Raw genomic sequence first — 25121 nt, forward strand, 5'->3', positions numbered from 1 at the left:
TGGAAGCTTTTCTCTGAACTTCAAATAGCTAGCCGTTCATTTGCTGGAAATCTTTTAAAATGGCATAAAACCCTCTGGCATCCGAACTCACTCCAATAAGGAACCGCATCCATGGTGTAATGGATACAGCCTCTGACCTGTCAGAGGAAAGTCGGTGGTTCGATCGCATGATCCAAAAGACGTTATAATATTGTACATGTTGTTACCCTGCCTGATTTTCGGCTTTAAGGGGATAAAACAAGGACTGGTCGAAACAGAATTATAAATCCGGTATAAGTCAGAACTCGCACAAGCAGCCAGACACACACAATCGCTGTATGAATGAAATAATCTTAACTCGACGTAAAAACAAACATTTCACTGACCTCACTTTAACAAGGGCAAATCTTTCATTATAGTATGCGCCCTGGAGTGAGAGTGTATTGTTTTACGCCGCTTTTAGCAACATTCCAGCAATATCACGGCAAAGGATTTCACAAATGGTGATCGAACCAGAACCTTTGACCTGACGAGCGAACGCTTTAACCAGCAGGCTACCCTTCCGCCCCTATATGCGCCCTGGACGCTTAATACTTGGAATACGGTATATGCCTGGCCACGTTCCTCCACCTAGGCGCTATGGCAACCCAGTCTGTGCTCTGTTACTTGGCCAGGTCACGAATATGTAATGTAGCGTCTCGTGTATCCTGTTTTGTCCGGGGATTAATGATACGAGAAGATGAGAGAATGTCAGTTTGTATAACCTGGAATATGGTGTAAACCTCTGATCAGACAGGAAGATTTATGTTTGCTTGAAGTTGCTGCCACAACTGTAAGTATTAGACGCATCAGTTTATGCATCATCGTTATTGCAGTGTAAATAGCGCTGTTACGGCGGCGAGGTGGTACATGTATGTTAATCATGTTTGTTCATTTGTTTGTTGCTTAACGCCGCACTCAGTCTGTAAATAATCGTGTCTGGACCAAACATTCTAGTGATTTACATCATGAGCATCGACCTACGCATTTGGGATACGATGACATGCACCCGATCCCGTTAGTCGTCTCTTATGACAAGCATAGTCGCCTTTTATGACAAGTATGGGTTGCTGAAGACCTAAGGTTTACAATGGGATGGCTGATCATCATCGTTTAAGAGAAAACGATGAAGCATGGTAGAGTAACGCACTTTTCTGCTGATTTACCAATTCCATGTAAGCTGCAGATTAATCGAAAATACGCAAAATTAATCACCATTACCCAATTCACTTTGAGCTGCGTGCGTTCAAATACACATGAAACAAATGAAAATCCTATTAATACTTCCATAAAAATTGTGTCTATCTTGCCTATTAATACTGCTTTATTACCCATCGAGCTTTTTCATCTTGAGTATCTGTATTTCTTTCTATATGTTTACAGGACCCCGTTCCACAAAGCGATCGTAGGGCTAAGGCGACCGTAACTCCTATACTTTAACATAGACTTACGACAGTCTTAGCGCTACGATCGCTTTGTGGAATAAGGCCCTCATCGAACACAGGCATCACATATATAATCCTACTGCAGTGAGACCGCCTCCGTGGTCTAGTGGAAGAGCGTCCGCCCGGAGAGCGGAAGGTCCGGGGTTCGATCCCCGGCCGCGTCATACCAAAAGACGTTAAAAGATGGTACTTGTTGTTACCCTGTCTGACGCTCGGCATTAAGGGGCTAAAACAAGGACTGGTCGGAGTCAGTATACTCTGTCTGAGTGGGGTATTCATGTTAAACTGCGGCATGCTATCTCAGTGAGCTAGCACTATAAATCGGCATCAGTCCGGACTAGTACAAGCAGCCACACAAACACATACACATACATGCACGTCGCTATATAAGTGCAATAATCTTGGACGCGACGTTAAACCCCATTTCACCTCACCTCCTACTGCAGTGGACAATTGACTAAAGCGCTAAGTCTAGCTCCTTGAAACTTAGACATACACTACTCCAAAGACGTTCTTTTGAGTAGTATCTTACACACTGCCGTAAACTTATGTGAACTTATGTGGCATGTGACACACCTGGGCATGAAATGAACAGATGTCATTTGAAAGCCACCTGGAAAAATATACTCTTCAAAAAAAGAAACTTGACACTGACTTTCAAAATGAAATATTATGCGATTGTTTCAAAATAGGACACATAAACCATAATTGAAACACTGTTTGAAGATCAGTGTACACAATGTTCAAAACATTAATCGTGTCACCTAGACAGACACACGTACACGATACAGTTAATGTCACAGGGGTACAGAAAATGTCAGTATCGGTTGTGCCCACCACGTGCATCAATCACCGCTTGACACCGACGACCCATAGATGCAATGAAGTTGTCAATAACACGCTGTTGGATGTGCTGCCATTCATGCTGAAATGCATAAAGAAGCGCCGGAAGTGTTTGGGGCGGTGGATTACTTCTGCGAACGCGTCGATCCAACTCGTCCCACAGATGCTCAATCGGGGACAAATCTGGTGACCGGGCTCGCCAAGGTTATGTCTGGATGTTGTTGTGCTTTAAGAAGTCCTGACAAACACGTGCAATATGCGGTCGTGCGTTGTCCTGCTTGAACTGTCCGCCATGAACGTTGACGTTAGGAAGAACGTAAGGCTGTAGGATCAAGTATCTGTAACGCACACCTGCCAATGCACCCGCCACATGCACGATAGGCGTCCTACCACCGTGATGAATTCCGGCCCATACCATGACACTCCCGCCGCCAAATGGGACAACCTGCTGCACACAGTTGGGGGCGTAACGTTCACCCCGACGTCTGTAGATCCCAACGTCTGAAACAGTACTTTTCTCCACCTTGCACGTGCCCATCTATCCCTCTGTTGGCACCAAATCAGACGGTCCGCCAGATGACGCGGGGTCAATACATGACGTCGAACAGGTCTTCGTGCAAAAAGTCCAGCCTCCCTCAGTCTGTCGCGTACCGTTTGATCTGATATTCTGCGTACCCCAGGTATCTGTGTGGTTGTAGACGTGGCTGTGGTAGTGCGGTCTCGGAGGTGTCGCAATCGGATGTATCGATCTTCTGCTTGGGTTGTCACCCTTGTATCGGGTCCACAGTGCGGAGATTGTCTGTCTGGATACGCCAAAGTTCCTGGCCTGAATTGACCCACCTTGTAATCTCCCAATGACATTGTTCCGTTGAGCTGCATTCAGTCTTGGCATTCTGTCAGCGCCTCTACTGCCGTTATAAGGACTGTATAAACAGCCGTTATGTGGATTTTTATACCCATTCAGCAGGGGGACCTGCATGCCTAAATGTAGGATCCTGTGCTGCACGGTTTTTACAGGCGGTTGCGTTTGGATGAAGCTGTAAAATTGATCCCCAAACGCTACGTTTATGTGCTTTGCATGTGTTTTCGCGAATTTTAGACACATCATCTTTCTGTTTGACTTATTTGGTTCTCAATTAATGTAATTATTTTAGATATTTGGCAAAAAGTGGTTTACATCTATGTCAAGTTTCTTTTTTTGAAGAGTATATATTGAAAAATATCAATACCCGTAATGATTTATTACTTGTGAGTAAATTCCCAAGGCTGAACACATTATATATATCTCGGGTTGAATGCAAAGAAACGAATCGCCTCGAGGTTCGAATCTCAAATTCGCCTTGAGCTTGTTCTTTCGTTGATAGCATGAATATAGTCTACGTCGTCGGAGTACTCGATGCACAATCAGCCTGGATCATTGACCCTAGTAAACAACTAGTCATCCTCAATGGGCTCCTTGAGGTGGAATTAAATTTGAATACACACATTGTAGATATAAAACAACAACAACTGAAATACCTCATCTGATATTGTTGGTTTATTTCAGATTTTCAAGAAGACCAGTTGATGTATCATGGCGGAGCCCGTATGCCAGAGCATCAGCTCGACGACCTCGTTACACTGGGGTGACATCCTCACTATAACGCTGTACTTTGTGGTGGTTCTTGCGGTTGGAATATGGGTGAGATTTAAACAGGGCAGGTCAACATTGTATCATTTACAGTAAATAGCAATACAGTATGTTGGCAAACACTTTGCTCAATTTTAAACACCTGTATGTATAATACACTCTTCAAAAAAAGGAAACGCACAGGTAGAATGTAGTTCATTGAATCTGACTACACAAAACATCCGGTATATAAATTGGATATATGCTATTGGAAAATGTTGGTGGCTTGATATTCGACAAACGGTGCGTCAAAACGCAGCCATTGTCGATTAGCAATGTCTTTGACGGCATTGTTTTCACACTTGTTAAAAAAATGTCATTGAGGAAAACAGTAAAGCAAAATGCACGTGCAAGTTAGGGCATTCGTAACTCGTGGTAGTGGCTATAAAAAGGCAAGCATAAGCCAATAATTTGTCATTTAATTGTCAACATTTTTCAAGTTCGAAAATACCGAGACTCAGCGCTGCCGATCGGAATATCGCCATAGGACGTATCTAAAGAGGGGACTCGCAGTCTTCTCTTGCACGCCACTTCAATGGCCACCACGGCACAATCTGCCGCCTTTGTGACCGATACATATAGTTCAATTCCACTACAGACCGTCCGAGAACCGGCCGACCAAGAGTTACCACCCCTGCACAGGATCGCTACATTTGGCTGTCCCACAATACCACAGCTACGTAGAATGTCGCGAGGCTGGAATCTGACCCAGAAGATCAGTTATCGTCCCTGTTTTGCAACAGATCCATCGACGCTTGAATTGGTGCCATACCTCACAGCCTTGGAATTTGAGAAACTGGATCCGAGCGTGGTTTAGAAGATGTCTTCTTGACCGGCGAGATGGAAGACAACGTGTTTATCGTCGTGCAAATGAGCGTTTTGCCCCACATTGTGTGCGTGAATGCGACAAATTCGGTGGCGGTAGTGTCATGGTGTGTGTGTGTGTGTGTGTGTGTGCGTGCGTGCGTGCGTGCGTGCGTGCGTGCGTGTTGAACTCGATCGACGTGTACGTCAACGTCAGAACATGCCGCAGACACTCCCACTACTGGCCAAGCAGAATGGCACAGCATTCCGCAGGGCAGAATTCGTACATGTATCCAGTCAGTGCCGATGAGATGCAGAGCCGTGATTGCTGCCCGGGGCAATCACACGAGATACTGAGTTCAGCGCAATCTTGTGGCCTTATGTGACATGACAATGAACAGTTTTCAATGCCTTTGTACTACGACAACATGTGGCTATCGAGATATTTCATATTTGTATCTATGATATTAAAATAAATATATCGACTTTTTTAGGTACAATAAATGTTCTTAAAGTCTCCTAAATCGTGTATGAAAGAAAAACTTTGACCTTTCCTCAGTAAATAAAGCAAAGTAATTTGAGCAATGGTTCCTTGTGTCATAACTTGGAACGGGTCTATCTGAGGTATAGCATGTATTTGGTATCATTGGAAAGCTTGAAATCTCCAGTTTTTCAAAATCAATGTTGTGGACATGACAGTGTAAGGCAACATGTCGTTTTGGGGCGTTTCCGTGACAACCATGCTATATTAGAAAGAACACTATTGCTACATATAAATGGATAAAGTTTCAGTATGAATAAATTAAAATGGCGAGGTATTATTTCAAGGATGTCTGACGGAATTGGTTTCAACCACGGTCTTCCCATTTCAGGCGACGGTGCGAGCCAGCAAGACAAGCGCCACTGGCTATTTCCTGGCGGGGAAGAGCATGACATTTTTCCCGGTAGGACAAACTACATGTAAAAGCTGAAAAAACGCGTTTGCTCTTGGAGATCAAGATTTTTTACTTTATTTAGTTTGACAACTTAACCATAATGTGATTCATTGATATCTAGTTCGTGACTGGTCCAGGGTGCCGTTGTACAAAACAACCTTAACGCTACGACTGTCGTAAGTCTATGTCAAGGTATGGGTGTTACGATCACCTTCGTGCTAAGATAGCTTTGTACAACGGCACCTAGGTATACCCAGGACCCGTGAAGATCCGGACTAGAATAGGTCTTCACCAACCCATGCTTGACGTAAAAGGCGACGAACGGGATCAGTCGGACAGACTCGCTGACTTGGTTGATGCATGTCATTGTATCCCAATTGTGCGTGGATCGATGCTCATGATGTCACTTGATTGTCTGGACCAGACTCGATTATTCACAGACGGCCGTCATATAACTGGAATATTGCTGAGTGCGGCGTTAAACAAGAAACAAACAAAAGGTATACCCAAGCACGCATCTTTATTACAGATGGTCCTCTTCATCCCAACAAGCCGATTCAGGATGTCTGTATAATCTCTCTGGTTTATTTATGTTTAAAATACAATTATCGGGCATGTTAATACAACAAGTAACATCTCTTGTTTTCTTTATATTCCATGCTAGTTAGACAGACGTACAGCTACAATTAGTGTAAAATGTAGATGTTTAGAACTTGTTATAAATAAGTCCACAGTGGTTTCAATGTACGTCTTTAAGGTCTGTTCGTGCATCACTTTAGAAAATAACCATAGGTTCAAGTATAAGATCAAACTCTGTCAAGAACCTCTAAATGCAGACCCTTGATACGTTTCATCTGTGTATTTGGCACCATACACGCAACCCTGTGTTAGCATTGGTGTCCAGAACATATGCTTGTCGTCACTGGTTGTCAAACCCAAACAACATTTCAACTGAATAATCGTACCATTCGTACGCCTGTTAGCATTTATACCGATTTCTAAATTCACGAAAATATTTCGAATTATCCAAACTCATGAATGTAAAACAAAAGGTCCCTCACATTTTTTCCTTTGGTGAGGTAATGAGTTTGAACTCCGGCGATGCATTTTAAACATTTTCAAATAATATGATCTACAGGTCAATTCAGAAACAGCTTCTCGTGTACTGAAACCCAAGTTTATCGAAGTTAATGTAATTTCGAGCATCACCTGTACACTCGAAAACCGTTGTGTCGAACGAGAAGGGATCTGAACAAAATGAAGAATTATCTTCTAATTAAGTGTTCGTCAAATCCGAAAAATATTAATATACATGTCACATACAACCTTAAAGATACAAAAATGATATTGTACGTGAACAGCAGCAGACTGCAGTACATGTCTGTTCCCTGAGACAGGACAATCAGTTCGACAAAACCGAGGATTCGACATATCAGAGTTCGACACAACGGTGTTCAAACCCATTAAATATCGCCCCAGGCGTGCATTTCTATAGGATTCGGTGACCCGGCATCTATTAGAGATCCAACCCAAGTTTCTTCCCATTTGGTTTTTACACGACGTCTTCTCGAAGAAATACGATACTGATGATGCCATGTTTCAGATTGGCGCCTCCATATTTGCCAGCAATATCGGAGCTCCTATCTTCGTGGGCCTGTCTGGGACTGCGGCTGCTGCTGGAATCGGCGGCATGATCTTTGAGTGGCATGTAATAATCCCATATATCTACAGCATTGTACACACATACAACCCTTGTCAGGATCTGCTTGTTGTGGGTTAGAATCCCAGATTTGACCCGATTGCGATCATTGGTTAATCAGCACCACACCTGTTCTTTGGCTTACTCATATGTCATCGTAGTCTGATGATATGAATCGGTGTTCATGTTATCAATCACTGGTTTGTGTGGTTCACACTAGATTATTTACCGGTTTGTGTGATATAGCTTGGATATTGTTGCCAATATCAACATCAACTCATATTAAAACATGTCTAAATCTTAACATAAAAAAGTAATTATCAAAGTATCTAGAGTCTATAGTTCAGAGCATTTTGTACTTAAATGATGTATATGTATACACCTCAGCTTTTGAGAGAGATATCGATATATGGAAACTTTCCGGGCAAATGGCATCAATGTACTAAGAAATCAATTAGGTGCATAATAATGATACTACTAATAATAATAGTAATAATAATATAAAAAGCATTCCTCGACATATGTGCGCAATAACCTCACACAAATACCAGTTCATAGCGATACGTAAACATGAGGTAGAATAATAGGAATATCCCTATCAACAGTTGTGTTGTATATATTTTAACCTTTCTCAACAGGCTATTCCCTTCATCCTGATGTTGTCGTGGGTGTTCGTGCCGGTGTTCACGGCCTCGGGGGTACGTTACTGTTGCAAGCAAGACACGCTTAAACTACACAGAATCCATGATAATACGGTACCGCCCGGATTGGCTTATCTATCTTACTCAAGAATATACTTTGTATATTACTGTAAGTCCTTAGAGTTAACTCGTGGTGTAGTGGATAGAGCGTCGACCCCGAGAACGAAAGGTCGTTCGTTCGATCCCTGGCCGCGTCACCATAAAATACGTTCAAATATGAACGGCTTGCACTATAAAACCGGCAAAGCTCCGGACTAGTACACTCTTATAAAAGAATTGTATATTATGTAAACTGTCAAAATGTATAAATTGTCAATGCAAGAGAATAACCAGTCTAGATTATGCGCCGAAACAGATTAAAAATTGACGTAAATGCAGAATAGCTGTGAAAATTATATTATGAAAGGTCCACTGAAAATCAGTGATGACGCCAGGTGTTCGCGAAAAGGGTACGCATGTCCTGCCCTACCGCTAGAACCGTCTTTTATCAAATTTGCATAAAAACGTAAGTATTTATTACCTGACGCAGCACAGCAGTACTCCTGCCATACGACAGCTGCCTGTTACCAAACCAGACAATCAAGTGATCGATGAACCAGAAAATCCAGTGACGCGATAGTGCGTTTACTGATTTTGTTGAAACTAATACAAACGATACGTTAATTTTGAATTATGTCTGCTTGGTACAAGTGCAATTATTCTGCTGCTTAAAAAGAAAGAAAAATATTTAAGAAATATGATCGTTTTGCAGAACATTGGTGCGGTTTTGATGTGTGGTGGTATGAAATTGTGTTTACGCTAGTATCCCATACGTCACCTTACAGTTAACCCTGGTGTGACCTGCCTAATGTTTGAACTGTTTCCAGGTGTTTACTATGCCCGAGTACCTGAAGAAGCGATACGGCAGAACGAGGCTGAGGGTGTACTTGTCTCTGCTGTCTATAGTGCTGTACATCATCACCAAGATATCGGTATGAGTCATTGATACACGCAGTAAACCCTTGGCAGAATAAATCCCCAGTACCCCATGTTTGTGTCTCCATGGAGATTCCGGGAGAGAATAGATCCCCAGTACCCCATATTTCTGTCTCCATGGAGAATCCGGGCCAGAATAAATCCCCACTACCCCATGTCTGTGTCTTCAAGGAAATTCCGGCAGAGAATAAATCCCTTGTACCCCATGTCTGTGTCTCCACGGAAATTCCGGGAGAGAATAAATCCCAAGTACCCCATATTTCTGTCTCCATGGAGATTCCGGGAGAGAATAAATCCCTTGTACCCCACGTCTGTGTCTCCATGGAGATCCCGGGATGGAAAAAATCCCAAGTACCCCATGTCTGTGAATCCATGGAGATTCCGGGACAATATATATCCCCAGTGCCCCACGTTTATGTCTCCATGACGACTGAGAATGGAAAAGACCCCACATATGTTTGGAACCCTGAACTGTATAGTTGAAGGTGGAGATGTAATTCACCGTATGCTTAAAGGAGGAGATGTACTTCTATCTTATATGTTTGAAGGTGGAGATGTATACCTACCCTGTATGTTTGAAGGTGGAGATCTATACCTACCCAGTATGTTTGAAGGTGGAGATGTACTTCTTCCCTGTATGTATGAAGGTGGAGATGTATGCCTACCCTGTCTGTTTGAAGGTGGAGATGTACTTCTTCCCTGTATGTATGAAGGTGGAGATGTGTGCCAACCCTGTCTGTTTGTAGGAGGAGATGTATGCCTACACTGTATATTTGAAGGTGGAGATGTATGTCTACATTGTATATTTGAAGGTGGAGATGTATGCCTACACTGTCTGTTTGAAGGAGGAGATGTATGCCTACACTGTATATTTGAAGGAGGAGATGTATGTCTACATTGTATATTTGAAAGTGGAGATTTATACCTACGCTGTATGTTTGAAGGTGGAGATGTATGTCTACACTGTCTGTTTGAAGGTGGAGATGTATGCCTACACTGTTTATTTGAAGGAGGAGATGTTTTCCTACACTATATGTTTGAAGGTGGAGATGTATGCTTACACTGTACGTTTGAAGGTGGAGATGTATGCCTACCCTGTCTGTTTGAAGGCGGAGATGTATGCCTACACTGTATGTATGAAGGTGGAGATGTATGCCTACCCTGTCTGTTTGAAGGTGGAGATGTATGCCTACACTGTCTGTTTGAAGGAGGAGATGTATGCCTACACTGTATATTTGAAGGAGGAGATGTATGTCTACATTGTATATTTGAAAGTGGAGATTTATACCTACGCTGTATGTTTGAAGTGGAGATGTATGTCTACACTGTCTGTTTGAAGGTGGAGATGTATGCCTACACTGTTTATTTGAAGGTGGAGATGTTTTCCTACACTATATGTTTGAAGGTGGAGACGTATGCTTACACTGTACGTTTGAAGGTGGAGATGTATGCCTACCCTGTCTGTTTGAAGGCGGAGATGTATGCCTACACTGTATGTATGAAGGTGGAGATGTATGCCTACCCTGTCTGTTTGAAGGTGGAGATGTATGCCTACACTGTATGTTTGAAGGTGGAGATGTGTGCCAACCCTGTCTGTTTGTAGGAGGAGATGTATGCCTACACTGTATATTTGAAGGTGGAGATGTATGTCTACATTGTATATTTGAAGTGGAGATGTATGTCTACATTGTATATTTGAAAGTGGAGATGTATGCCTACACTGTATATTTGAAGTGGAGATGTATGCCTACACTGTATATTTGAAGTGGAGATGTATGCCTACACTGTATATTTGAAGTGGAGATGTATGCCTACACTGTATATTTGAAGTGGAGATGTATGTCTACACTGTATGTTTGAAGGTGGAGATGTATGTCTACATTGTATATTTGAAGGTGGAGATGTATGCCTACACTGTCTGTTTGAAGGAGGAGATGTATGCCTACACTGTATGTTTGAAGGTGGAGATGTATGCCTACACTGTATATTTGAAGGTGGAAATGTATGTCTACATTATATATTTGAAGGAGGAGATGTGTGCCTACACTGTATATTTGAAGGTGGAGATGTATGTCTACATTGTATATTTGAAGGTGGAGATGAATACCTACACTGTATGTTTGAAGGCGGAGATGTAAACCTACCCTGTATGTTTGAAGGAGGAGATGTATGCCTACACTGTATATTTGAAGGTGGAGATGTATGCCTGCACTATATGTTTGAAGTGGAGATGAATACCTACACTGTATGTTTGAAGGCGGAGATGTAAACCTACCCTGTATGTTTGAAGGTGGAGATGTATGCCTACGCTGTATGTTTTGAAGGTGGAGATGTATGCCAACGCTATATGTTTGAAGGTGGAGATGTACGCTGGGGCCGTGTTTGTTCAGCTACTGCTGGGGTGGAGTATGTATGCCTCTGGGATTCTCGTCCTGGTCTTCTCAGCAGCCTTCACCATGACAGGTAACCTGTAAATAAATAACAGAACTGTACGTTGATCATTAGTTTTAGTTGACAATACAATACTGCTACAAAGACCTTTCTTTCTAAAAGGTAGGTGAAGTAGCTAATCTTAAATGCGTTCACCGGATACGCATCTAATTAGGGTTCGATGCCCAAATTGTAACATGTTGCGAAGCCAATTCACCGCTTTCACCGTGGTATGGAACCAGACTGCATAGAACGTGATTAACTCACTCACCCTGTGAATGTAACATGTCCTAATTTAGGTGAATATATAGCTTGTGAATATATAAACATAATAGTCGATTTCTCATTTAAGAGATTAAAACATCAGAGTAAAATAAATGTGCCTAAATCAAATTGGTTGAAACACGTGACTAATGATTATACGCCCTATGGATATTTTCTCGAGAAAATATAAGTGTAAAATTTCCATTATGTTTGTCAGTCCAATATTGTTGAAGATGAAGTGTTGTAATATATTTTATATTCAGTCTGAATTACATTTATACAGACAAATTTATACGGAGAGATCTTTTCTGCCTTCTACGTACCTGGCCGTTCGGTTGTCATGGAAGCTTACGCCGAGATTTTATTTAGGAGTGACGTCATGTCTACTACACATATATATTATTTTATTAATTTGCTTTTCAAATTTACTTTTAACTGTTGTATTAATAACGTCAATAGACGTCTCTTTTAGAATCGTGGTTGTTATTGCATATTTGATTTGGAATCTCCGATAAACGCATATGCTCGCAAATGAAATAAGCGGGCATCGAATACTCAACAATAACCGCATATGGAAACATATGTTGTTCATATCTGTTTGACAGTTAACATATGAACAGATACATTCGTTGATCTTCAGAGTAAGAGATTATTATTTCACTTATCATATAAAATGTTTCAATAGTTTTCTATCACTTGGGGGTTAAGTTGCCTAATAGTCTATGGACTATGTTTGCTGTTTGATCCGCAGTTATGATATTTCGCCTGTCAGCTTGACTGGACTTTCCTGCTTTCCTCTCGTATTAAGCTCATATATCAAAATATTAGCAATGTTAAATTAAAAGATAATCAACCTTACTCACTCATCCATTCTTTATCATATGACGCTTACTGAGATACTTTGTGACGGTGTGTGACAGGTGGGCTGACGGCGGTAATGTTCACGGACACCCTACAGACCATCGTGTTGACGGGAGGGGCCTTCTTCCTGTTGTTTAGAGGTAGGTCTCGTCTTCCAGTGCTGTTCAGAGGTAAATACCCGTGCTCGGGGGTTTCTCCTAAGTGGCACACGTCAAGGCGGCGTTAAACCAAACTCACTCACTGAAATAAAGCGTTAATCTGATTCGGTGGTTAATAAGTGCACCAGTCTCAACTGAATCCACACTATCACCCTTTGTTACTCCTTAACTTTGCTGCCCGACAGTTACAACTAGCTCTAGACAAAAATAAATGATAATTTAATTTTTAATGTTTTTTAAGTCAATCCCCACATTGACCCAAATATAAGAAGGAACACTAGGTGATTCTTTTCGGTCGCCGTTTAAAGACGCTTCAAACTGAACTTTCCCAGTATATTCTGGACTAAGGTGAGCCCGCTTCAAACTGTACTTTCCAAATATATTCTGGAATAAGGTAAGCCCGCTTCAAACTATACTTTCCCAGTATATTCTGGACTAAGGTGAGCCCGCTTCAAACTGTACTTTCCCAGTATATTCTGGACTAAAGTAAGCCCGCTTCAAACTGTACTTTCCAAATATATTCTGGAATAAGGTAAGGCCGCTTCAAACTGTACTTTCCCAGTATATTCTGGACTAAGGTGAGCCCGCTTCAAACTGTACTTTCCCAGTATATTCTGGACTAAAGTAGGCCCGCTTCAAACTGTACTTTCCAAATATATTCTCGAATAAGGTAAGCCCGCTTCAAACTGTACTTTCCCAGTATATTCTGGACTAAGGTGAGCCCGCTTCAAACTGTACTTTCCAAGTATATTCTGGACTAAAGTAGGCCCGCTTCAAACTGTACTTTCCCAGTATATTCTGGAATAAGGTAAGCCCACTTCAAACTGTACTTTCCTAGTATATTCTGGACTAAGGTGAGCCCGCTTCAAACTGTACTTTCCCAGTATATTCTGGACTAAAGTAGGCCCGCTTCAAACTGTACTTTCCAAATATATTCTGGACTAAGGTGAGCCCGCTTCAAACTGTACTTTCCCAGTATATTCTGGAATAAGGTAAGCCCGCTTCAAACTGTACTTTCCTAGTATATTCTGGACTAAGGTGAGCCCGCTTCAAACTGTACTTTCCCAGTATATTCTGGACTAAAGTAGGCCCGCTTCAAACTGTACTTTCCCAGTATATTCTGGACTAAGGTGAGCCCGCTTCAAACTGTACTTTCCCAGTATATTCTGGACTAAGGTAAGCCCGCTTCAAACTGTACTTTCCCAGTATATTCTGGAATAAGGTAAGCCCGCTTCAAACTGTACTTTCCCAGTATATTCTGGAGTGCGTCATCCGACTATTGCTCAGAAGTTGTTTGATCAAGGTTTCAACATTAAAGGCCTCAGTTAAGCTTTCAAAAAGTTTTATGGTAGACATGTTTAGGACATATCCAAAGTTGACGCATCAGTGACAAAAATGATGTCCGATACAATTACCTATTTTGACTTGTACCATATGTTCCAGTGTTTTTGTTCAGGTGAACAATTGACTTGCCTTTGCATGTGTTTGTGACAGGTGCCACCCATGGGGCAGGATACGCTCAACTTTTCGCGAACACCTGGTATCAACTCTATTTGAAAGTGATTCAAGAACACATGCTCATGTTATAGTCGGAATCGTATTCTCGACTCTGCTTAGATATTTCTATTGGATATGGAAAGGGTTTTGTCACTTTATTTTTATCTTACTCCCCAACTCACTCTACTGTTGAAGGTATCTCAGAGATAGGAGGTTACGACAAGCTGGAGACAAAGTTCATGCGAGCAATCCCTAACACGACCATATATGGCAACACGACATGCGGCATCCCCCGGGCCGACTCCTTCAGCCTCCTCCGGGACCCCCTCGAGTCCGACTACCCCTGGCCAGGAACTATGATCTTCAACATCCCCGGCGACATCTGGTTCTGGTGTTCGGATCAGGTACAAAAAATTATCAAATACATTCGGCTCGACTCAGTCCAATAATTGGACCTCGGCCAGCACTGAAAGGAATCCATATTGGAAAGAGTAACGTTTGTCCTTTCCGTCATGTGACTTGAATGTTGGTAAAGAGCCACGTCAATCCGTATGTTTTCCCTTTGTTCACTTCAATCATCACATCTTATTTGTTATGGGGCGGTGGAGTAGCCTTGTGGTTAAAGTGTTCGCTAGGGGCGGTCGGGTAGCCTAGTGGTTAAAGCGTTCGCTCGTCACGCGGAAAACCCGGGTTCGATTCCCGACATGGGTACAATGTGTGAAGATCATTGCTGGTGTCCCCAAGCGTGATATTGCTGGAATATTGCTAAAAGAGGCGTAAAACCATACTCACTCACTCACTAAAGTGTTCGCCCGTCACGCCGAAGATCAAGGTTTGATTCCTCACATGGGTACAATGTTTGAAGCTCATTTCTGGTGTCCCCAAGCGTGATATTGCTGGAATGTTGCTACAAGGGACATGGAACAATACTCACTTACCCCACTTATTCATTATTTATTTTTTGGGAGCGGTCGTTGTTTCTCAACTGACGTCCTTGTTTTCATGTATAACAATCATGACGACATTGTTGGAATTGTGATTCGTTTTCCATATAGAAAACTTTTAACAGGAAACAAAAATGAAAATAAACCTCTGAAATTGAATACAAGAATCATTTTCTTTCAGAATGACAAAAACTAATTTTCTGTAGACTAGCTATGATAATGCCATGGATTCGTCAACTTTCTTTACAGCAAATGTTGATACCTTCATGGGATTTGAGATGGAGACAAACTGTATTTCACTCACTACTACAAGTCATACAATGTTTTGTACGAACGGAAAGACCATACAATGTATGTTTCACTCACCACTACAAGCCATACAATTCTTTTGCGTGAAAGGAATGACCAAACAATGTTTGCAGATCAGGGTACAAGTGTCCTTTACTAATGTTGCATGGCAGACCATGGTACAACCGTCCCTTGCTAATGGTGTATGCTTTATTGCAGATCATGGTACAACGTCTCTGGCTAATGTTGTATGGTATATTGCAGACCATGGTACAACGTTCTGTCAATAATGTTGTATGCTTTATTGCAGATCATGGTACAACTTCTCTGGCAAATGTTGTATGCTCTATGGCAGACCATGGTACAACGGTCCCTTGCTAATAGTGTATGCTTTATTGCAGATCATGGTACAACGTCTCTGGCTAATGTTGTATGGTATATTGCAGACCATGGTACAACGGTCTGTCAAGAATGTTGTATGATTTCTTGCAGATCATGGTACAACGGTCGCTTGCAGCTAAGAATCTGTCCCACGCTAAGGGCGGGTCTATATTGGCGGGGTACCTGAAGATCCTCCCCTTCTTTTTGTTCATGGTGCCAGGGATGGTAGCAAGGATTCTCTACCCAGGTAACTCGGATCGTCACACTCTTACACAGTCGACTAACACTAACCGCACTCGGTCCACTAGTATATCTCGACCAGCGCCGATCTTACTAATGGGGTTACTGTACACACATCTATGGAAACACATACCAGGAGACAATGTCCTCACAGGCATGTCACAAGCGGGGCGTAGGTGAGGTGCGGTGGGGTGAGGTGAGGTGGGGTGGGGTGGGGTGAGGTGAGGTGAGGTGCGGTGAGGTGAGGTAAGGTGGGGTGAGCTGAGGTAAGGTGACGTGCGGTGCGGTGCGGTGAGGTGAGGTGAGGTGCTGTGAGGTGAGCTGAAGTAAGGTGCGGTGAGGTGAGGTGAAATGTGCTTTAAAATCGCGTTCAGGATTGCTGCATTTATATAGCGACTTGCATGTACGCATGTGTGCGTGTTTATGTGCGAGCGCCAGGCAGGGTAGAAATAATCATCTTTGTCCAAGAGATGTGGCTAGTAAAGAGGGACTGCGCCCCATTTCAATTCTATCTCTGAATTGTAATAGGCGTCATTGTGAAATATTGTGAACTATAAGATTGATATACATGAATCATGAATTTACGAAATGACTTTCACTTTGTGTAAACCTTCAAAACGTGAAGGCCAAACTGCACGGAGGTCGCATACATGTATGCAAAATAACGAGTTCCAGATTGAAGGCTAATTGATCCTAACAACGCTTCTATAGACATTCGTGCCAGGGAATTCCCAGCGGTATCCACGGGAATGTGGAAGTAGTCCGTCAGTGATAACATACAGAATACAAGCTCGGGATAAACTAAAAACTTCATATTAAAAAGACATTGTATTTTAACTCATTGTTTCTCAGGATTATATTGTGTATCCAATGCATCCTACTAATGAAATGTTTCTTACTGAATGAGTAAGTAAGTGAGTGAGTGAGTGAGTGAGTGAGTGAGTTGGGTTTAACGCCGCTTTTAACATTATTCCAGTTATATCACGGCGTGTCGGCTTAATGTGGGAGGAAAGCCCGTAGTGATGCAGGTCTCAGACGTTTACCACTTCCGTGAAACCGACGAGCAAGGGTTTCTGGCCTGGCAAAGGCACGCAACTCTGCACGCGGCGCCTTAGACGACTAGGCCACCCGTGCCCCCTACTTACTGAATGAAAGCATGTATATGGTCATGACTGTTTCAGACGAAGTTGCGTGCGCGGATCCTGAGGTATGCAAGTGTATCTGTGATAATCCAACCGGATGTTCAAATATAGCATACCCACTACTCGTCGTCAGGATCCTCGGCCCAGGTAAGCCCATTGCCGTCATCAACAATCCTGAAATAGAGTTTGTGATGCAAATTATTTGTTGTATTTATTATTTGTATTGAATAATTAAGATTTGAAATTAATAGAGAAACCCCTAAGCGGAACCGACATGTGAAGATCCGGGTTAGTATAGGTCTTCAACAACCCATGCTTGCCGTAAAAGGCGACTGTGCTTGTCGTTAGAGGCGACTAACGGGATCGGGTGGTCTGGCTTGCTGACTTGGTTCATGCATTCGTCGTATCCCAATTGCGTAGATCGATGCTCACAATGTGAATCACTGGATTGTCTGGTTCAGACTCGATTATTTTCACATCGCTGCCATACAGCTGGAATATTGCTGAGTGCGGCGTTAAACAAAATCAACATCAACCTAAGCGTATCCGTTCTAAGTAGTATCACGTTGCCAGATAAACTGTTTATACCGACCATTTATTGATGGGGTTGTTGATAGAGACTGGTTTTTTTGTTTGTTTTTGTTTGTTTGTTGTTTAACGCCACACTCAGCAATATTCCAGCTACATGACGGCGGTCTGTAAATAATCGAGACTGGAACAAACAATCTACTGCTGATATCATGAGCATCGATCAACGCAATTGGGATACGATGACATGCATCAAACAAGTCAGCGAGCCTGACCACCCGATCCCGTTCTTACGACAAGCGTAGTCGCCTTTTACGGCAAGCACAGGTTGCTGAAGACCTATTCTACCCCGGATCTTCACGGGTCGTATCGGCCTGGTGAATCTCCACATGGGTACAATATGTGAACCACAATTCTGTTGTCCCTCGCCGTGATATTGATAGTATATTTCTCTACGACGTAAAGGCCAATTCACTCACACGCTGTAGGTCTGAGAGGCTTGATGCTGGCTGCGCTGTTCGCAGCAGTGATGAGTACACTGACGTCAGTGTTCAACTCTGCCAGTAGCATCTTCACCATGGACTTGTGGAGGAGATACAGGAAGCAGGCCAAGGATTTCGAGTTGCTCATTGTTGGAAGGTGCGTATTGAGAAGAGTACGGTGTTGGGGATTGGGTGTGTCTGGGTGTTTTGTTGGAGACAGGAAATTGTTTCGGTCACTTAATACAAGCATACAAGGAAGAGCCGTACAGAATAGTACAGTTTTCCACCAGAATATCAAAGTCGGTGACTTTACATCGGACGCGCGTATTTAACGTCGCATCGGTAATATTTCAGTCATATCGTGACAATTCCGCAAGTAAAATGCTGAGCACGATATATGAAAGAGGACATTTGGATAAACAATACTGTGTGTAAATGTTCAGCGCGGAATATGAAAGACGACATTTGGATGAACAATACTGTCTGTAAATGTTCAGCGCGGCATATGAAAGAGGACATTTGGATGAACAATACTGTGTGTAAATGTTCAGCGCGGAATATGAAAGACGACATTTGGATAAACAATACAATATGTAAATGTTCAGCGCGGCATATGAAAGACGACATTTGGATAAACAATACTGTGTGTAAATGTTCAGCGCGGCATATGAAAGAGGACATTTGGATGAACAATACTGTGTGTAAACGTTCAGCGCGGCATATGAAAGACGACATTTGGATGAACAATACTGTGTGTAAATGTTCAGCGCGGCATATGAAAGACGACATTTGGATGAACAATACTGTCTGTAAATGTTCAGCGCGGCATATGAAAGACGACATTTGGATGAACAATACTGTGTGTAAATGTTCAGCGCGGCATATGAAAGACGACATTTGGATGAACAATACTGTGTGTAAATGTTCAGCGCGGCATATGAAAGACGACATTTGGATGAACAATACTGTGTGTAAATGTTCAGCGCGGAATATGAAAGACGACATTTGGATGAACAATACTGTGTGTAAATGTTCAGCGCGGAATATGAAACATAACATTTGGATGAACAATACTGTGTGTAAACGTTCAGCGCGGAATATGAAAGACGACATTTGGATGAACAATACTGTGTGTAAACGTTCAGCGCGGCATATGAAAGACGAGATTTGGATGAACAATACTGTCTGTAAATGTTCCGCGCGGAATATAAAAGACGACATTTGGATGACCAATACTGTATATAAATGTTCGGCTGTATGGAAATATTAACTTGACGTGAGATGCTACGTAACGGTCGAAGCAAGTGTTCCACTTCACAAATAGTATATGTTGAAACCACGTGTGTACAAAACACACACTGCAAAAAAAAAAAACTGACGCCGATAACGATGTGGCACGGCAAATAAAATATAACATATAAAATCGCGGCCCCATCGTGACTAGGCGAACCTTTGATAGCGATCGGATCGCAATTGCGAGGCGTTTTTAGTAGGGCGGGACTTCTTTACTTTTTTTCAGAGATCCATTCATGTAGAGGATCACCACTATTGTACCTTTTACGCCCAATGGAATCTGTGTCGGTGGATAACACCGACTGGACAGATAATAAAGAGTCCAAAGTCTGGAGCCACTTCTGATTTCGATCCGTTGACATTGGTCAACATATTACGTCTTTCAAGAAATCTCATGCCTGTCTTTTCCAGGGTGGTCGTCATTGTGCTAGTTGGTCTGGCGATCATGTGGATTCCCATCATGCAGGCAGCACAAGGGGACCAGCTGTGGCAGTACTGGCAGATGCTGATGTCGGCGGTCGGGCCCCCGTGGGCCATGGTCTTCATCATGGGCTTCTTCTGGAAGGGGACAACAGAGCCTGTGAGTAGCAGACACCATGAGTGTAGCATGAATGTGTTACAGGGCGTGGAGTCATCCATAAGATGGCATCCGTACCTTGCTGACGGGGTGAACCTTTTTGGTCATGTGGACAAGGCGTCCGATCTCGGATCCGTGGTTCGAATTCATCAGTGTACTCAGATATAATAAGACCGCTACAGGTTTATTGGATTGGACGACGGGTTGGTGCTTGAAACACCCTCCTTTCGAAAATCATATAGGTACCTGATTGACACGATCCGAAAAAAAATTCCTTGAATTGTTGAAACCGAGATGTTATTGGTATCCCCAGCCATCCTAATCTGATAGTCTTAAAATTTTAAAACAAGCGTAACTATTTTACAGTGATGTTGTGTACTGTTAATGACGTCTTAGACATTATTTGACGTCGTTTCAACATTAAATTGATGTCGACAGTCTGATGGCATTAACAGGAGTAGGCAGTGAGATGACAAGGTTTGTCCGGCCCATCGATGATATATACACCTGAAAAACATTAAGCACTGCTCCTACTATATACTCTCTTATATTCCGACCTTCCATGTATCTTGCGTAAATATCTACATATCACAATGACCCCATTTTGAGAATATACTAATACACCCACACCTGCTGAAAAGTATGTATAAGAGCATAATATGTTCCTCCAGTTGGTCCAAGGACTGGGTCATTTTCTACGATTTCAAGTTGCAAATTAAGTCATTGAAAGTAGAGGGAAAAGAAATATTAACTCGAAAAAGTTGCAAATGATGTCGATACATAATCGATATCGGTTTCTGTATTGTCGTATAAGGTATAAACAAAAACAAACCTGTTACAAATAGTAATCGATTTTAAAAAATGATATAATTTTATATGCAAATATAAAGTTAGCGGTGCTTCATTTTTCAGATGTATTATTTATATGTTGCTGTCCGTTTCTTTTGCAGGCTGCATTTTTCGGCATGTTGGCTGGACAAGCGGTCGGGTTTTCGCGTCTCATCCTGGCGTTTGTGTACCCAACGCCACCTTGCGGCGAGGAAGACAACCGCATCTACTTCCTGAAGATCCACTTCCTGTACGTAGCTGCCATAGAGACGGCAGTGTCAGGCGTTGTTATGATCGGCCTGAGTCTCCTGACTGAGAGACGCTCCCGGTCGAAGGTACATGTTCGTGGTACATATTCCCTTATCCTTTATGATCGGCCTGAGTCTCCTGACTGAGAGACGCTCCCGGTCGAAGGTACATGTTCGTGGTACATATTCCCTTATCCTTTATGATCAGCCTGAGTCTCCTGACTGAGAGACGCTCCCGGTCGAAGGTACATATTCGTGGTACATATTCCCTTATCCTTTATGATCAGTCTGAGTCTCCTGACTGAGAGACGCTCCCGGTCGAAGGTACATGTTCGTGGTACATATTCCCTTATCCTTTATGATCAGTCTGAGTCTCCTGACTGAGAGACGCTCCCGGTCGAAGGTACATGTTCGTGGTACATAGTCCCTTATCCTTTATGATTGGCCTGAGTCTCCTGACTGAGAGACGTTCCCGGTCGAAGGTACATGTTCGTGGTACATAGTCCCTTATCCTTTATGATCGGCCTGAGTCTCCTGACTGAGAGACGTTCCCGGTCGAAGGTACATGTTCGTGGTACATATTCCCTTATCCTTTATGATCAGTCTGAGTCTCCTGACTGAGAGACGCTCCCGGTCGAAGGTACATGTTCGTGGTACATATTCCCTTATCCTTTATGATCAGTCTGAGTCTCCTGACTGAGAGACGCTCCCGGTCGAAGGTACATGTTCGTGGTACATAGTCCCTTATCCTTTATGATCAGTCTGGAGGATAGAGCATTCTCTTGTCAGTCACGCCGAAAGCCCGTTTTCGATTTCCCAGATGGGTACAAGGAGAAGCCCAATTCTTGTTGTCTTTCCGAGGCATGATCGTGTGTCCACTAGAATGTATCACTCGCCTGTTTCCACCCTTGTTATTTCAAACCTAATTTTCGGGCCTTGATCGTGGTGCCACCTGGTGTAGAACACGAGTTGTGTCCCTTATAATGAAAACGCGGTATCCAATCAGATCGCTGTTCTTATTTTGCTTCACACAGATGAATAGCAGACGACCTTGTCGATCATATAACGATAGGATCATTTCATCCCTGACAGGCAAACAAAAAGACAGATTACCACAGTAAAGATACGTATTACTGCAAACATTTGCTCTTACAAGGATAGAGGCGTACAGGCTACACAGTTTCAAGTAACTCTCCTTAATGCAGTAACATGAAACGCTCAGATGTGGTAGTATAAAAATAGCGCTGCATCTTAGTCAGTGGGATAAGCCTTTAAAATAGTTCTCGTTCGAGTTAGAAAACCATGACGTTTGCACTCAAAGTATATAGAAGTACTTGGGCGAGTGGACTAAAAACTTTGAATCACTTCGAAAATATTTGTCTTTTCTTAATCTTAGGAATAATGTCAATGTCAAGTAGCGCCCTTGGTCAGGGCATCCAGATAGAGTAGGAATTGGAGTACTATTGAGCGGACGTAGATTATCACCTGTAGGTCTATAAATCAGTGATGACACCAGATATTCGCAAATTGCAAGGAAAACAAGCAGTTAATGAACGTTGATAGGTGATTAGCAATGGACAAATGGAAGCCAGGAATTAAATTAGCACTCTCGTACAGAGAATGAACGCAGAGAATCGGAAGGGGAATATGATCCTCTCCATCCTTAAAAAAGCACACTCACTCAAAACTATGTACATGACCTTCATTTATCTCTAAGAGTTTCCAATCAAGTGTTGTATTTATACTTTAGTTACACCGGGTCACGTGGTGGACCAGAAATGACGTAACACTGCCCGATCTCACTGATGACGAAGAAGAAGCTGACGTCGGCGATGATCCAAACAATGGAAACGGTAATATTATGTTTTCCAGCATACTTCATCTCGTCAAATAAAGATAAACATAATATATGGATTATATACACCATTTCAAAAAAATAATCTCAATCTTTTACGTCAGACTTCTGTCTGTTTCTGGTTTGTGGCCCGGACAGAAGCACAGCTCAAATCTATATCTGCTGATTAAAACAAATTCATTCATTGTAAATATAATACATCGTAGCTCCGGGGCAGTGTTTTAGCCTTGGTAGAATCAGCTGACAGTTGGCTCCAAATATTATCTTTATTTGTCATTCAGCACCTTACCAATGCTAGTGATATTTGTCCCCAAGAACCTTCAGTTGTCCTGTGGGGGCACGGGTGGCCCAGTCGTCTAAGGCGCCGCGATTCGCTGTGCAGAGTTGCGTCCCTTGGGCACGCCAGAAACCTATGATTGTGGGTTCGAATCCCGGTTCGCCCCGATTATGTTTCTAGGTTTGTCAGCACCATACCCGTGCTCGTGGGTTTCACCGAAGTGGTAAACGTCTGAGACCTGCATCACTTCGCGCTTTTCCGCCCACATTAAGCTGACACGCCGTGATATGACTGGAATAATGTTAAAAGCGGCGTTAAACCCAACACACTCACTCACTCAGTTGTCCTGTGGTTTGTGGAGACAGACCCAAAATGACCGACCACTCCATCACAGGATAGAAAAGGTGTTTTTTGTAATGTGCCACAGAGCAGCATCAAGCTGTTTAGACGTTCCACTGGCTTCATACCATAAAAGGTTTTGTTTCAAATATATTATTTGTTAGCTGTTGCTCCGGAAACGGTTTTTTAACCGTACTATGAGATTCTAGCCATGCCATTGGCACCCATGCAATGAATTTGGAGGCCTGGAAGAACTCCCAACCATGAAGAAAATGGTGTGTTGCATGTTTCAGGGACACCAAAATGGCTGTCAAGACTGGAAACGTGCTGCGGCCTACAGAAGCGACCAGACAAGCTCTCTGAAGATGAGTCGAAGGCCATCCAAGCAAAGTTGACCTCCATCAAGGAGAAGCCAAGAACCAAATTATTACTTGACATAAATGCAGTGATTCTCTTAGGCATAACTGCCTTTATCATAGGTTTCTACCACTAGTTTAAATAAGGGCGACTGAATTTAGCGATGGTGGTAGTTTGGGATGCGGGAATACCGCGCCTGACTCGCCGAAATAGTACCCGCCCTATTTGGATTTTACTTGTCAGTGGACAGCCTGAACAGTTCCTATGAAGTTTATTTTACACAATTAGGCAGAATGCGCCGTTATTCATTTGTTCATTTGTGTTTTAGCCTTGATCTTCAGAAACATGTTTTTCGTGTGATAAGAAGTTATTTAATATCAACTTGTGCTATTTGCTGAATAGTAATACGTTATAAGGGTCCTACCATTTCATATTCTGGGAAGGGAAATGCTGTTCCCAAAGATACTGTAAAAACTTATCCTCAGGTTTAGCAAACCTGATAAATCTGTTGATCTGATAAATAGTGATTTGTGACTCCCTTACATGTTGTTCTACAATACACAGAATTTATGTTTTGAAGGCAAAACTCTTTTACTGTTTCCAACACTGCTCTTCCCCTCCTCCAGAACTTTGAATGGTCGGTCCCTGAGCAAAACAATTGGCACTTGCAGTGCCACCGAGGTTTAACAATGATTTCCACAATATATACCACACCAGCTGAAATATACTGTGCATGGAATTTCGGGCATGTTTCCCGTTTATAGAAGTTAGAGCTTGACCCAAGTGTGTCTGTAGGTCTTCGCTGACAATACGTCTGACGTGTCTCTGACCTGCTGTCTGTGGGTCTACAAAGGCAATACGTCTGACGTATTTCTGGCCTGCCGTCTGTGGGTCAACAACGACAATATACTGACGTGTCTCTGACCTGCTGTCTGTTGGTCTACAACGACAATATACTGACGTGTCTCTGACCTGCTGTCTGTTGGTCTACAACGACAATATACTGACGTGTCTCTGACCTGCTGTCTGTTGGTCTACAACGA

At 42.6% G+C, this 25121-nt stretch overlaps 1 protein-coding gene across 1 annotated transcript; it reads left to right on the forward strand.

Moving 5' to 3' along the window:
• Window positions 1–626: 626 nt before the first annotated feature.
• On the forward strand, window positions 627–25121 carry LOC124151081 (sodium/glucose cotransporter 4-like). The gene is made up of 16 exons (XM_046523383.2): window positions 627–811; window positions 3853–3987; window positions 5652–5723; window positions 7318–7422; window positions 8052–8111; window positions 8981–9085; window positions 11447–11552; window positions 12704–12784; window positions 14495–14703; window positions 16024–16159; window positions 17334–17441; window positions 18311–18461; window positions 20009–20177; window positions 21125–21337; window positions 23001–23103; window positions 24015–25121. Exons 2-16 carry the CDS (start codon window positions 3880–3882, stop codon window positions 24212–24214), a joined length of 1926 nt encoding a protein of 641 aa, XP_046379339.2. The 5' UTR covers window positions 627–811; window positions 3853–3879; the 3' UTR covers window positions 24215–25121.

This window comes from Haliotis rufescens, unplaced genomic scaffold (genome assembly GCF_023055435.1).
Source record: "Haliotis rufescens isolate VD_foot unplaced genomic scaffold, xgHalRufe1.0.p SCAF_8, whole genome shotgun sequence".
In the NCBI taxonomy this organism is placed as follows: domain Eukaryota; kingdom Metazoa; phylum Mollusca; class Gastropoda; order Lepetellida; family Haliotidae; genus Haliotis; species Haliotis rufescens.